We start from the raw sequence: 15591 nt of genomic DNA, 5'->3' as shown, positions 1-15591 counted from the left end.
TGTTAAATATTTTTAAAATTATCAAAATGTCTGAAACCAAAAGCTGCAGCTGTCCTGGATGATCTGAATGTTTAGATGGTTGAATGGCTGAAATAGTCCAGAGGATGAAGGAAGAAGTTAAAGACCAAAAACATCCAGAACCAGAAGAAGAAGAAACAGGAGGACAATAGAGCTGAATCAGCATTCACACAATGAAAACATCTGGACTCACCGAGCCTTTCTGCAGTTCCTCACAGCTGGAACCAGTCTCCGTCGTCCAAAATCTGATGTGTTGTACTTCTCCAGGTCCAACTCATCCAGAACCTCTGACATCTGCAGCATGAAGGCCAGAGCTGAACAGTCAGTCTCTGAGAGCTCCTTCCCTGAATCCAGCAGCCGTTGGATCTCCTGATAAAATGAGACGTCGTTCATCTCCACCAGACAGTAGAAGATGTTGATGCTTCTGTTAGGAGAGATTCTATCAGAGTTCATCTCCTTCAGGTTGGTGATGATTCTTCTGTCATGAGAGATATATTCAGTGTTCATCTCCTTCAGGTTGGTGATGATTCTCTGGATGGTTTCTGGACTGTTCTCTGTCTGACCCAGCAGATCTTCTAAGAGTCTCTGGTTGGACTCCACAGTGAGACCATGAAGGAAGCGGACAAACAGGTCCAAGTGGCCATTTTTACTGCGGAGGGATTTCTCCATGACTTTCTTCATGAACTCATCTAGAGATGTTTTTCTGTGTTTTTCTCCCAGAAACGTCTTGATCACCTTTGACTTCCTGCTGGTGAAACAGTGGAGCATGTAGACTGCAGCCAGAAACTCCTGGACGCTCAGATGAACAAAGGAGTAGACGGAGATGTTGCGCGTCCCTCTCTCTCTTTTAAACATTTCAGTGAACACTCCTGAGAACAACGCAGCATCTTTGATGTTGATGCCGCACTTTTTGAGCTCTTTGTCATAGAAGATCAGGTTTCCCTTCAGCAGCTGCTCAAAAGCCAGTTTTCCTAGAGACTCAATCAGCTTCTTGTTCTCTGGATCTTCTTCAGCTTTTCCAAAATACTTTTCCTCCTTGATTGCAAAGTGAACCTCCAGGAACTCTATGTACATCTCAGTCAGAGTCTTGGGCAGCTCTCCTCCCTCTCTGGTCTCCATCACATTCTCCAGAACTTTAGCAGTGATCCAGCAGAAAACTGGGATGTGACACATGATGTGGAGAGTTTTTGATTTCTGGACGTGGGAGATGATCCTGCTGGCCTTCTCTTCATCATCTCTGAATCTCTTCCTGAAGTACTCCTCCTTCTGGAGGTCAGTGAACCCTCTGACCTCTGTCACCATGTCAACAAATGTTGCAGGGATCTGATTGGCTGCTGCAGGTCGTGTGGTTATCCAGAGGAGAGCAGAGGGAAGCAGTTTCCCCCTGATGAGGTTTGTCACCAGAACATCCACTGAGCTGGACTCTGTAACATCAGTCAGGATCGGATTGTTGTTGAAGTCCAGACCAAGTCGACTTTCATCCAGACCATCAAAGATGAACAGAACCTGGAACTTTTCAAAGCTGCTGATTTCTTTGGTTTTAGTGAAGAAGCTATGAATCAGTTCTAATAAGCTGAGCTTTTCTTCTTTCAGCAAATTCAGCTCTTTGAAAGTGAATGGAAATATGAAATCAATGTCTTGGTGGGTTTTGCCTTCAGCCCAGTCCAGAGTGAACTTCTGTGTTAACAGTGTTTTCCCAATGCCAGCCACTCCCATGGTCATCACTGTTCTGATTGGTTGATCTCTTCCAGGTGGGACTTTAAAGAGGTCTTCTCTTCTGATCGTTGTTTCTTGTTTCCTGGATGCTGTTTCAATCTGTCTGACCTCATGTTCCTGGTTGACCTCTCTAGTTAACCCCTCTGTGATGTGGAGCTCTGTGTAGATCTGGTTCAGAACGGTTTTATTTCCATGTTCAGCGACGCCTTCAAAGAGACTCTGGAACTTCTTCTTCAGAGACGCTTTAAGCTCACGTTGACACCGAATATCAAAATCTGAAGAAAGAGACAAAGACAGGAGAGGAGACACTTCAGCTGAACATAAGGAAAACAATAATTTTTTGATATTCTCAGAGACGATTTGTGCATCAGCTTTAATGAATGAGAAAAAAGTAAATCAATAAATAAAAGGTTCAAATTTGATAAAAACGCTGCATGGTAAGAAGAACTATAAACCCGGTTCTTTCTGCAGAGCTGGTTAGAATTAGTTTTGATCATTAAAACTCTTTCCCGGTTTTCTCTGGTTGAAGGTTTCAGTTAATCAGACATAGCTCCCACAGAGCGACCTCTGACCTTTCAGATTTATCAAAGTGTTTAATTTGAAATGGCATTCTTTTTGAGCACTGTCTGAAAGCTGGAAACAAAAAACCGAACTGGCCACTTTATTAGGTACACCTGTCCAATTACTTGTTAATGGTTGGAGGTGATAGAAAGGCAGCTGTAGCCGAAATGAAATCATTACAGCCCATCTTCAACACATTGAACCATGAAGGGAACCAAGATTAGTTACAATAATAGACTTATCTGAGAAACATTTATTTCAGATGTAAGAACAAAATCTGATGAAAAATCTGACACTACTCCAGTTTAGTTTACATTTTGTGAAAAGGAAGTTGTGCTCATGTTTCTGTCTGACGTTTCTGTATCATTTATTTTAGAGGTTCTTGGTGCAGCGCTCCCTGCAGGCAAGGAAGGGAACAGGTTTTTCAACTAGTTTGCATCATTTGACTCAATGCAGTGTGAACGAGAACTTCAGTAGCTGAAAATGATACAGAATTTTGGTCCCAATCAAACTGAGTCTACCAGACTAACATGTGGAAAAAGCCTTAAGATCAAAATTTTACAAATTTTCTATCGCACCTAAAGCTAAAGAGGTGCTTTAGGTGGGCAAAAGTAGCTCATACTTTTGCCCTTGATCTTCGTTGTGGCTTTGAACGTATTAATCGTCTATCCTGTGCTGTGACCACTAACCACCTTTCTATGATTGTATATATGCTCATGCCTTCAGGAATATTTACATCAATGGTTATCGGAATATATTCCAGATTTGAATTTGTTACTCTGAGGAACAGAAAGCAATAAAAAATAGGGAAATGATGCAGCTGTGCTCAGTGTTCTGTTTGCACAAACATGAAAGACCAAACTATGTAATATTAACTGTTTTTGTTGGAGAATTGAAAGGTGGCTAAACTCCTAAATATATACAAGTAAAGGAAATGACGCACTTCGGACTCGGGTTCTCTTGCTGCTTTAGGCCATGGCGAGTTGGGAGATTTATTACTCTTACAACTTCATCAGTACAAAAACCAAAAATCTCCTCGTATTCCTAACATCACCCTTTTTTATACAATCTCATCTTTACTGATGTGAGTTGGAAAGTTTCAACCAATAGCATTGCAACCCTTGATTTATGGAAGGATCCTTACAAGGCTGATTGTATGTTGGACCTCCTTGAGAATATTTGGGCCTCTTGATCTGCTCCATTTCAGATTTGCCAAATAAGCCAATTTATCACAGATTGTTGTTCTTATCTGTACAAACTGCATCCTTTCCCAAGTAATATTTGGTCCAACTTTACGCTTCGCATGCAAGGGAAGGGAGGGTGTCAGGTCAGTTTGACCCAAAGAGGTGCCAAGAATCCTTTCGCAACAACAATTCCAGAAATAGTATTTCCTCTCCTACATTTTTCAATGGGTTTAAAAGAAATAAAGTTCATGTGTGACTGTTGGTTTACATCTTCTTACTATATAACCTAAATTCAAAAGGGCTTTCAAGTGTCAGAATGTAGTTATATTTATATTTATAATGACATAATCAGTTGATCTGAGTCTTTATCATTATGTTTGGCTCAGCAATTAATTTCTATAAAACAAAGTGAAACATCTGGTTTTATTTGAGACCATCAGATCCAGAACCTGGAGGTTCTCCATTGCTGAGTGTCGATGCAAACATCAGAGTTGACCACAGCTGCTTCTGTTCATTTAAAAGTAAATCTACAGAAGCATTCATTTTATCTCTGTTGGCTGTACAAGCTGTACAAAACCTTTTCATTAAGTCCTTCAGGGTCAAAAAAATCCCATCATAATCCATATTAACCTGTCAATTTCTAAACTTGAAAATGTCATAGTGATGACATATTCAAATGAATTTAGTTTTCATTCGATTTAATTAATATTCAACAAGCTGAACCCAGAATCTATTGTCTCATCAAGCAGATTAATATATTTAACTTTTTCTCTGTGGTGACAAATTTTGAAATCAGAAATATTTGAAGAAAAATAATTTATCGTTTATAGTTGAATCAAATACAGTAGAGGCTGTAAAAGCAGCTTTAATGAACTGTGTGTCTCACCTGGACCAGAGGAGTCAGAGGACAAACCCAGCTGGTTGGACAGAGTCGGATCTCTGTGATGAAGACGTTTGATCATCAATCTGCAGGCTCTCTGTCCTTTCTTCATCACAGCATCTATGGTGTCACGGGCCTTGTCTGCTCTGGTTTGGTTCTTCTCAAGTATTTCCTCTTTCTCCAAATCACCAAAGACACCATCTGTCTCAAGCCCATCAAGGAGCTGTTTCAGGATTTCCTCAGAAACTCTCTTCACAAACTCAGAACGAACTTTGAAAAGTTTTTCCTCTGCAGGCAGAAACAGAAACAGGATTCATTCAAACTGACGTCTGAGAGAAAAACATGATGCAGATCAACTATTCATGTTGCTCCATCCAGAGATTCCCCTCAGAGTCTGTTAATCAGCTCCTCAGGTCTAAACCTGTTGTTGTGTTTCTGCCTCATATCTGAGTGATGACCACTGATTCTGTCTACATGAGAACAAATGAAGCTTCTGGTTCATCACTTTATTTCCTCACTGCAGGAAGAACAATAAAAGAAACACCTTCTAAATATAAAGCTGCACTATTTTAGAAAAATCAGAAAATTATGATATTATTGGTAAATATTGTGATGAAAATATTGACTGATTAACAAACATTTTCATCACTTTTTTCCTTTCTTTACCATCATCACCAAGTCTTCATCTCAGTCTCTAAGCTTTAGGTTCTCTGTCACCAAATGTTGGAATAACAGACACAGGAAGTCTTTGCATCTGAGATAATAAATTAGCCATATGTCCTCCTGTATTGAAGTTCACAAATCAAATATGTTTCAATAAACCTCACAGCTGGTTTTAAATATTTTGCAGTTAAGACGAAACTAAGAACCTGTTGGATAAATTGTATTTTTAGTAATTATCAAATATTCGTTGTATCATGTAGCCTTGTAGTTACATTTAGATAATGTTTAATTATATGCTTTTTCTCTTTTTCTTCTTTTTTAAGTAATGTTTCTGTGTGTTAAATAACTTTGATTCCTTCCTGTGACTTGCTTGAGAAAGAGAGCAGTGAAGCCTTCCTGGGAGATAGCGGAGACAACTCTTCTAGCAGAGTTTATTGCCCAGCAATAAACTCTGCTCTCCTGTGTGATATACAACTTGTCCTACTCAACGCCGGCCGTGTCTGGTACTCGACTGGAGCAGAAGGATTTAGAGTGTAGATAACATGTGTCTAAATAGTGAATGTCATTAGCGCTGCAACTATGTGATGAATTGTTTTCCCCCTCCCTTTGAGAAGTTGCAAGCGCCCGATGTACGAGGGTTTCTGAAAGTAATAAAAAGAGAGGAGCGGACAAATGTGTTTCAGAGCGTTTGGAGTTTTGTAACTGTAAACACATCTCTGTCCGTTCTCCTCGCGAGTACAAAAGAATCTAACTCTCTTGTCTTTCCTGTGTTTGTTTAAATTGTCTCTAATAGGTATTAAGACCTGACAGAACCTACAGCAGGTTTGAAGTCTTTAAGTATTTTAGTTTTTGAAGCAGATCAGCTTAAAGATGCTCAAGATAGTGAGAAATTACATGAAATTGCCCTTTAGTCATTTTCTGAAAACACATAAAACACTTGAATAATATATTAATTGCTTAAAAGATTAAATGTCAAAATTAAAACCTGGATCTGCCCACAAAGAATCAATTATTACACAACCATTATCTGACTGATGATCTCTTTATCCATCCTGTCTGCATTTCATTCCTCTGAACCCTGTGATGTCTCATCATATTGATCCTATGAAGTGTTTCACTAGAGCTGGTGGCATGGGTTATGGTGCAAAGTGACCCTTCAGAATAAAATTAATTATTTATTTTTCTGAACAGGCTCCAATTAAATGAGGACCATGTTAACCAGAGTTACCAGCACATAAGTTCCAGTTACACCAGCTGAAATAATTGATCACTAAAAGACTTTTAAACCTTGAATTTCCAAATCTCAACTAAAGACGTGGATCTGGTCCGACAGAGACGACAGGAGGCTCTGATTGGAGGAGTTCAGTCTCACCTGGAGAACAGCTGCTCTGATTGGCTGTCGGCCGTTCAGCTCCAGTTCTGGGTCTTTCTTTACACTGGGGGCAAGAGGAAGATCCAGATGGAGCAAACTGGTCCCAGTGGGACCTGATGCACTGTCTGCAGAACCAGTTTCCACAGCTGGTATAGACCAAATCCATCAGAACCTCCCGACACAAAGCACAGCAGGACGGCTGCTCCTTCTCACCATCGCTGTTCCTCTTCCTCCTCCTGTAAAGACATTTCTTCATCAGTGAAATATTTCACTATCAACAGGCTGGAGCTGAAGATGTTCATGAAGGTCCACCACAAACTAGAGACCAGAACTGGGTCAGAACAGAACCTCAGAACATTGATGATCTCTGGTGTGAAGTTATTCATTGTATTATATCTGGTATCATGACTGATACCAGTGTTCCCAGTCTGGAAGCTCCAGTGCTTCACTGGGTTTAGAGACAATCTGAGTCGTTGCTCCTCACATTGTTGGTTGTTTTTGTTTTCATGCAACATTTTCATCATTGATTCATTCAGACCTTCATTCAAACTCTGATTTACTTCATGACTAACTTTAAATTAATATCTCAGAAAATTAAGTTACTGTTTATTGAAACACTGAAGATCAACCAGTTAATATCATTTATTTTATATCTCTATAGATTCACATGAATCAGTTAGAAACTGGTTTCTTACTTTCTGTCTGAGGGTCCAGGTTCATTACTGAACTCTGGAGGTTCTGGTTTGGACCGGTCACTCCTCACAGATGGACTGATGGGTCCTGGAGGTTCTGCTCTGTCCTGATCTTCCATCTTCTGGCCTTTAGGAGAGAGAAACCAGAACCAGTCAGTCCAGTGATCCGGTTCCAGTAACTGTCCTGTGAAGCAGAAAGCTGGTTCCCATCATGTGTTCAGAGGATCAGAGTGAATCATTTGAATGAATGAGTGAACATTTCCTATGAACTAGTGAACGTATTTAGCTCCCAGTGGACTTGAACCCATCATGACTCTATTGTAGCTCTGTATGGAGGGAGTCAGTGAGCAGAAGGTTCTGAGGGAGCAGCAGCTCAGGTCGGGTCCACAGCTCTCCTCCAGACAGAACCGGGTCCAGCTGGGATCTCAGCAACATGTCAGCCTCTGTGTGCAGCTCAGCAGGATTTCCTCTCAGCTCAAGAGACACAAAGCAGCTTTCAGGGACCACAGCATCCAGCTGAGGTACCAGCTGGACCCACTGCAAGGAATCATGGGTAAACAGCTGCTTCAATAGGGGGATGAAGCCCCCAAACACTCAGCGAGGCCTGAAACATATTCAGTCTATTGATCTGATTGAACTTCAAAATAAAGAGACACATTAATGCAACTCTTTTAGTTAGAAACTAGTTTGTTACAACTGATCTAAAATGTTTGTGAAATTATTTATTTTATTATTATTGCTCCATTTAAAAGTTTTGTTATTTTTAGGGTTGAACCGACTGCAGTTTTCTGGCTGATCGATTCCGATTTTGCAGATACTGATTGCTAAACACAGCAACCTTTCAGGTAAGAGTCAGTCTGGATCTGGATGCATTTTTCCAGCAGAGCTTTGAGAGACAAAGAGTTTCTTCCTGCTGAAAGGAGCAACAAGAGGAAAACCTGGAAAAAGATCAAACTCAGTGAGGAGGAAGAGAGGAAATCTGTGGACGGCTTAAAGCCGGTTCTGATCCACAGACAAGAGAAACATCAGTTTCTGCTGAACCCCAGACTGATGAGGGACGGAGTGATGTGATTCACTTCCTGCTGATTTCAACAAGCAGAGAAACTAGTTTACAATGTTTTAGTTCTGCTTTTTAGGTTAAAACACCAGAGAGAGTCGCTGCAGCAAGAACTGATGGACTGTAAAAGTTACATTAAGTTCTCAGTTTATTTAGATTAAATCTGAAAAGTTCATTATTGCTCCACACAAACAGATCAGCTTTAGATGCTGCTGTCATGGTAGATCATAGCTGATCATTCACCAGGTTAACTGCGCAGTAACTGAGCTGTGTGTTTATAGTGTGTTCAATATTTCTCTTTTTGTTCCTTATAGTCGCATAATGTAACCTCACTTAGCATCACTTTAGAAGCAGCAACGTCTCACAATAAAGTTTTTCATTTGATCTAATTCCTTTCTAGATCAGGCCTTCAATAAAGTAAACAGAGCGCTGCTGCGGGGACCAGGCCCTATGAGAGCCGAGCGACCCAGGCCGAGGTGACTGAGGCCCCGGGAAGCCTCGGTGGGTTCATCGGTTAGAAAGGCTCCAGAGAGCCGAGAGACACGGAGGGACCCGGAGCGGCAACACTTACCTCTAGTAACAAGTCAGCAAGTTATTTCCATCCTGCAGCTCAAAATAGAGGCTGATCTGAAGAAGAAGACCAAAGTTAACTGAGTTTCTATTTCCACAAAAAGTCACATAACTTGTGTTTTCCTCTAGAGCCAAAGTTTGATTCATCTGAATAAACATTAATAGTTCAGTTAGATTTAACAGAGTGAAAAAACTAGAGTGAAGATGGAAAAGCTTCAGTATTTCTGTTTTGCTGTTAGTGAAGCAGATCTGAAGCTGAGCAGCTTTTTTCATGGATTCAGCAGAAAACCAGCAGAACAAACTGCAGTTTAACAGGCGTTTGATGGAGGATTATGAGCGCTCACTGCCCTCTGGTGGTGAACTATCGCAACTACAGATATTCCTCTTCATATTAATTGTAGTTTATTTGATCTCATTTTCACTTTTATCAGGCCAAATCAAATCAGCTTAATGTTAATGTTAAATAAGAGTCGCTGCAGGGTTAGTACATGGAAAATAAAACTTATTCTATAAAAATCCTCCAAAAATGATTCACTGTGGGTAATTTTGAGACTCAAGGTCTGAAAAATTATAATAAAAATGTGTTTGAAATAAAATTCAATCATCTGCAATAAGAGCATCAAGCAGAATGAAAGCGGCTTATAGAGAAAAATTTTATATAAAAAGTTAATAAAGTTTAAAATATTACTAGTTAATATTACTTAGTTAATTGCAGTATGTTGTATAACTGAATTAATCTGTGAATAAATGTATTACACATATAACAATATTATGTTGTTGTTGTTAATGTCATGTAAATATTTTTATCTGTTTTTAAAGACTCTCTATCGAAATAAGAAAATTATACAGTGATGGTGCAAAACCTCTGCAGAGTTTAATTTCCTGCTTTTGAATAAAAGTTTCAGGGAGGAAACAAGAAAAGTACAAATTATTATTTAATATGAAAGCTAATTGAGAAAATTAACTCTTTTATATCGCCCTTAATGTGAAAGTGAATGTGGTTTGTAAACTCTCTACCACAGTACCAACCTTTTTATTACCGCGGACCGGTCAAGAATTGGCCATTTTGCTGCGAGGCAGGACGTCAGATAATGCTTCTGCATGTTGGTGTTCCCGCTAAAGCCTTTTTTTTTTTTTTTGGTTCCGATTTTCCCTTTATGACAATCTTACAACGTCCTGCAGAGTGTGGTGTGTTACGTGGTGGTGTGTTACTTGGTGGTGTGTTACTTGGTGGTGTGTTACTTGGTGGTGGGAACGTCGTTTATCGCAGCCTGTGGGGTTTTTCCTGACTGGGAGCGAAACGCAGCCTGTTGAATGTGACAGGTAGCCAATCAGAAAGCGCGGTGATGTAAGAACGGAGGAAAATCCCAAACCGTTGACATGGCAACTTAGAGTCCGGTGGATATGAGAGGAGATATGTAGAAATGTTTATTACTACACGTAAAGGTCATTTTTATACATGTTTATTATATGTGGTTATGTTTATTCAGTTAAAATGTTAACTACAAACAAACATAACTCACCTCCAAATCATAGAGCAGCAAATAGAGCGGCTGCTCCGCCATCTTTTATCAAACGCCGTTTTCTTTTTTATCTCTTAAAATTAGTTCACAAACTGTCACTGCTGCTTCTATATCGTCATCCTGTTTGATTATTCTAAATTCACGTTTGGTCTGTTGGGGTTTTACTGGATTTTCATGTGGAACCGGTTCTGTGCTGTGTTGCTCCTGCCATGTGTCTGGACTCACGAACCGACCGAACCTGTTGGACTTTTATCGGCTCTGTGGTCTCAGAGGTTTGGAAAATCGGCCGATAATCCTTAAATCATGTTGTGTGAACCAGACCTAAAACTCACAAGCTCTACTCCTCTCATCTCAACCACTGCTAATGCTCTGACTCTGGTCACTATGGTAACGTTTACATAGCCCTTCAAAATAAGACACAAAATACAGATGCACCACAAAAACGAACATTTTACTTTCGTGAAAATTTTAACTGATAACAACTAACGGAGCCCTGAGCTTGTTTCTCTGCAACCAGACGGTCCATCTGGGAGAGATGAGAGACAATGACACCCCAAGTGTTGCTTACGCACAGAGTGCTTGGTCTCTAGTGGCGAAGCTTCACTGCCTCAGTAACATCCGGTCATCATATCATGCAGAGCTTGGACTGTGGGAATCACCTACCGGTCCGGGATAAATCCATCCTCCTGTCTTCTCTGGGCTTTTTCCCTTCATAAAGAAACTTTCCAAAGAATCTGATCTGTTTCTGACTCATTTTGCTGCTTGTGGCTCAATGTTGGCGCACAAGAGGTAACCGAGAGAATCCGGTTAAAGGGTTTTCAAAATAAAAGATCCTCCAGACTCAAATAATACATAAAACGGAAATATTTAATTATTTCTTGCACGGCCCGGTAAAAATTGGTCCACGGACCGGTACCGGTCCGCGGCCCAGGGGTTGGGAGCCACTGCACTAGAGGGCAAAAACCGCCCTGTTCCGATGTAAATAGAAGTTCAGTTCGCGGCTACACAGCTAAAACATCAACATCATCAGGATAATTTAACTTTTCATAAATATTTTCCTACCTTCAGACCGGAAGCTCAGCATCTTAGCGTCTAAACCAGAGTTGTAGAGCTTTGATTCAGCTCTGTTGGAGCTGAAGCTCCAGTTTAGGAGCCACAGCTGCTGCTGGAGCCTGTTAGCATCGTTAGCATCGCTAGCTCCGCTCAGAGTCTCTGCGGGCTGTTTTCATCTCTGTGGAGCTGCTTCTAGTTCACACTGACAGATAAAACATTGAAGTGAACCCAGGAGAAGAATCTGTCTTCATTTATCTCACTGGGAACCAGTTAACCCGCTGGTCTGAAGCTGGAAACCAGTTAGCTGCAGCGCTACAGACTCGTATCATTTAGAGCAACGAGTTTATTCTCTTCTTCTTCTGTAGCGTTTTCTGGCAGTTTACAAACTTTGTGTATTACCGCCATCAACTGGACGGAGATGTAATTCAGAAATTCATTTTTCCTATAAATCTTCAAATCTTAAAATAACTAAATTATATACATACTTATACACTCACACACAATTACTAAATCCTCTCAGCTAATTTTGTATCTTTTAAATATTTAATAAGGGCTTGAATTGTATCATGTGATTGATGCTTCCCTAATTAATTAGCCATAGTTACTGAACTCCCCATTACCCTTTCCAGTTCTTTCCTCTCTTTTATATATTTTCTACAATAAATCAACACATGTTCTGCTCTACATCATATTCACTTTCTCTTGCCTTAACTGCTTCTTTAGCCAACTTATCTACTTTTTCATTACCTACAATTCCTTTATGTGCTGGAACCCATGTGAATTGAATATTTATCTTTTGTTGCTTTATATATCAAATAACTAACTTCATCAAAAAGATCTTGACGGCTTCCAGGTTTTCCACTTATAATACTGGTTAAGCAAGACATTGAATCTGAACAGATAACTACCTTACTGGCTTCACCTCCAGCAGCCATTGTAATGCCAAAATAATTGCCAACATCTCTGCTGTAAAAATTTATAAATTATCTGTTGTTCTTCATTTTATAAAAGGTTTTTGTTTCGGAACATAAACTGCTACTCCTGTTTTACCATTTTCCTCTTTTGATGCATCTGTATATATTTGTGTCATATTTTCATACATTGTTTCTAAATACTGCTGAATAATTTGATACAAACCTCCAAAGGACTGTTCTATTTTGTGGGTTTCTAAATTTACTATAGACAATTCAAATAACCATGGAGCAATTTTAGATTTACCGGTAATTACAGTTTTACAGCATGATATATTATTTATCCCCAAATGATCTGCATAAATATTTCCTTCCCATCCCAAACTCCTAATGTTATGGCCATACTCCCAACATTCTCTGAATATCTGTCTAGCAGGTGATTTTCCTCATGTCCTTGTAATTGTAACCAATAATTTGCTGACAGTTTCATCCCTTAAGTCCAGAGGCATTTCTCCAGTTGTCACCTGAAGAGCAGGAATTGGAGACGTTCTAAAAGCACCACAACATTTCCGGAGCGCTTTAGCTTGGATTCTATCTAAATCTAATAACAAAGAATTAGCAGCTGACTTATAAATAATACATCCAGAGTCCAACACAGATCGAATTAAAACATCATACAATCTTTTCAAAGACGTGCTTGTCGCTCCCAATCATTCCCAGACAGACATCTCAAAATATTAATGCCCTTTTTACATTTATCAATAATCTTTTGTATATGTATCTTACATGAAATTTGGTTTAACATTCTGTCTTTTGATAAAAACATTAAACTCTATTAAGCTTCTTGCATTCCACTGCAATATGGATAAAACCATCAAATTTCACCATTACTGGACTGTTGACCTTCATTCATCCCAGTTGTTAAAACTGCACTGAAAAGACAAGTCTTCAATCTCAAGCTATTTTTCTGCTGCTTTAATTATTATTTTAATTCGCTCTGTTCAACTATCTGTCTGTGCTGAACAATTTATTACTTCCACAATAAATGCAACAAATTTCTTTTTCTCCACAATCTTTGTACTTCCTAAGGTTCTCTGGTTCTGCATTTGCTCTGTTGTTTCAGATGGAGTTTGGAGCACAGAAATGTTTTTAGCATTAACATTTAAATTACTTTTAACTGCATCTGCATAGGTAACTTTTTCCTTTACTCGTATATTTTGTACCTGCTGTTAAGAAAGAATAATTTAAAATTAACTTTTGGACAAAACGTTTGGCTCTTTCTTCCTTAAATTCCCGGGATCCTTAGCGGGCAGCGCTAGAAGAGAGAGAAACAACAACAGTGTGCGTTGACGTCACAGATCACAGAGTTTAATCCCATACAAAGCAACGCATGAATCAATTAACAAAGCTGCAGAGGTACGGAGATATGCATTTTTCCTTATACAGAGAAAGACAGAGAAGACAGACCAACAAAACGAAGACAAACGAAGACAAAGACAAACAAAAAGGCAGAGCCGATGCAAAAAAGCAAAAATAGTGGCAGCTCTCTGAATTTTTAGCGCTGACACGAAATTTTATACTAAGGGGGTGTTTCTTCTATTTAATATATGCAATCAAGGCGTTCCGCTCTTCGACCAACTAGAAACTCCCTTAGGCACTCAGAGAAACTTGGGAACTCCCCTAATTTACGGCAAAGATCCAAGGGCCATCTGGTCTCTGTCAAAACAAAAGGGCGGACCACTTCGTCCTGACCCCTGTGGTGCTACGGCCGTCCCGGGCGCAGAAAGATCCTGAGATGAGACTTCGCAGATACCTTTGGAATCTGAAGTCTCTTCCCCCAAGCTCCAGCGCTTCTGCCCCATCGGAATGCTAATTTTATGGCTTCGTGTAATCTAGCCGCACAGCGGGGAGGCCCCTGCCTGTCTGAATGCCTGTTCATCTGGCCCAATCCCGAATGCTCACACAAAACCTGTTCCAAATAAGAGTGTTGAATATAACTTTTACACATGCCGTAAGATTAACTGTATTAAGCACTAAAAATAATCATTTTTCCTCAACACTGCGCTGCTCTTTTATGAGCTTCACATCCTTTAAATGCAGCACTATGTTCCCCACCACAAACTTTAACTTAGTTCCTTCAGAACATTTTTTATACTCATGCTCCCCTCCACACTTAGCACACCTAGCTTTAGCTCTGCAAGCAGCAGCAATCTGTCCAAACCTTTAACATTTGCAGCATCTGGTTGGTGGAGGAATATATTGCCTTATTGAATAACTGACATACCCAATCATCACTTTTTCAGGTAATCTATCCTCTTCTAGGACAACTGACTTACCAGGACTTTAACCTCCTTCTTCACATGAGGGGGATTTCTACACACTGGGGGTCCGAATGCTGTCCTGTTCTGACCTCAGATCAGCAGGTCCAACTCAGTTACACAGAGGGACTAAATTAAACTCTGGATCCAAGTCCAGGAACAAACTCAGAAAATATTTATTAGAACAGAAGAAATTAATTTGATTTATGATCAATTATATATAATTATTCACAGAAATATCAATAATTATAGAATTAAAATACTCCAATCTCTCCAGTCTGCAGCCTTCAGTCTGTAGAAAACCACAGAGCTCCTTCACTCCAGAATCTCCCAGGTTGGTTCTGTACGAGATCAGTTCTGTCAGATGGGTCGGGTTGGACTTCAGAGCTGAGAACAGAGAAGTCCAGCTGGTCTCTGACAAACTGCAGCCCCTCAACCTGAATAAAGAATAAAAGATGTGAGCTGAAGCCAACAGGATGCAGGTTAAAACTGAAATATGAACAAATAAATAATAAAAATGTAGAAAATTAATTTCCCTGAATGTAAAAGAAACATGATGAACTTGTGAAGGAAAAAAATATTAACAATGTTTAATTAATTTTGAATGTACACTTTATGATGTTTTTATTAAAGGTTTGCACTCAGTTGCAGCTCAACAGGACATGTGCTCTTCTGACCCTCCTCAAAGAAGAACAGGGTGTTCAGCGGTTAGACATGTTAGACATGGCTAAGGTGATAAGCCTATTTTGTAGAAGTTCAGTTACTAGCATCTGATTAGCCATCCGCAGAAAGGCCTTTTTGTAGAAACGCCTGTTTGGACACAGAAAGAAAGTAGAAATTATCTATTATCTATATTATCTATTAGATAAACCTAAAAGGGTGTCTTATGCACAAGAAACACAAAGAATATGGCCAAAGTTGAGCTGTGAATGTGTATGCAACCCTGCTCAACTGAAACTTACAGATAAGTAACTTATAGATTTTTGAGCCACTTGAGCCAGGGGGTGTGGCTACGTAATGTGTGATGTATCCTATGTAGATGAGGGGACGTTCAGCCCCAAGTCAGAACTCAT

At 39.7% G+C, this 15591-nt stretch overlaps 1 protein-coding gene across 1 annotated transcript in view; it reads right to left on the bottom strand.

Moving 5' to 3' along the window:
• The window catches only part of LOC116715637 (NACHT, LRR and PYD domains-containing protein 12-like), a gene marked incomplete at its 3' end in the record, with an annotated part of 30075 nt that extends 15418 nt beyond the window's left edge, over positions 1–14657 (bottom strand). Inside the window, exons 1-6 of the mRNA XM_032556169.1 lie at positions 11299–14657; positions 7090–7213; positions 6404–6630; positions 6272–6276; positions 5775–5825; positions 212–1965 (exon numbers count right to left, since the gene is read on the bottom strand). Coding sequence (XP_032412060.1) covers positions 212–1965; positions 5775–5825; positions 6272–6276; positions 6404–6630; positions 7090–7213; positions 11299–11320 — 2183 coding nt within the window. The remainder of the gene's footprint in view (positions 1–211; positions 1966–5774; positions 5826–6271; positions 6277–6403; positions 6631–7089; positions 7214–11298) is intronic.
• Between the last annotated feature and the right edge of the window lie 934 nt (positions 14658–15591).

The sequence above is a fragment of the Xiphophorus hellerii genome, chromosome 24 (genome assembly GCF_003331165.1).
Source record: "Xiphophorus hellerii strain 12219 chromosome 24, Xiphophorus_hellerii-4.1, whole genome shotgun sequence".
Classification (NCBI taxonomy): Eukaryota; Metazoa; Chordata; class Actinopteri; order Cyprinodontiformes; family Poeciliidae; genus Xiphophorus; species Xiphophorus hellerii.
The sequence above is the reverse complement of the archived record's forward strand: the minus strand, read 5'-3'. Positions and strand labels throughout refer to the sequence as shown.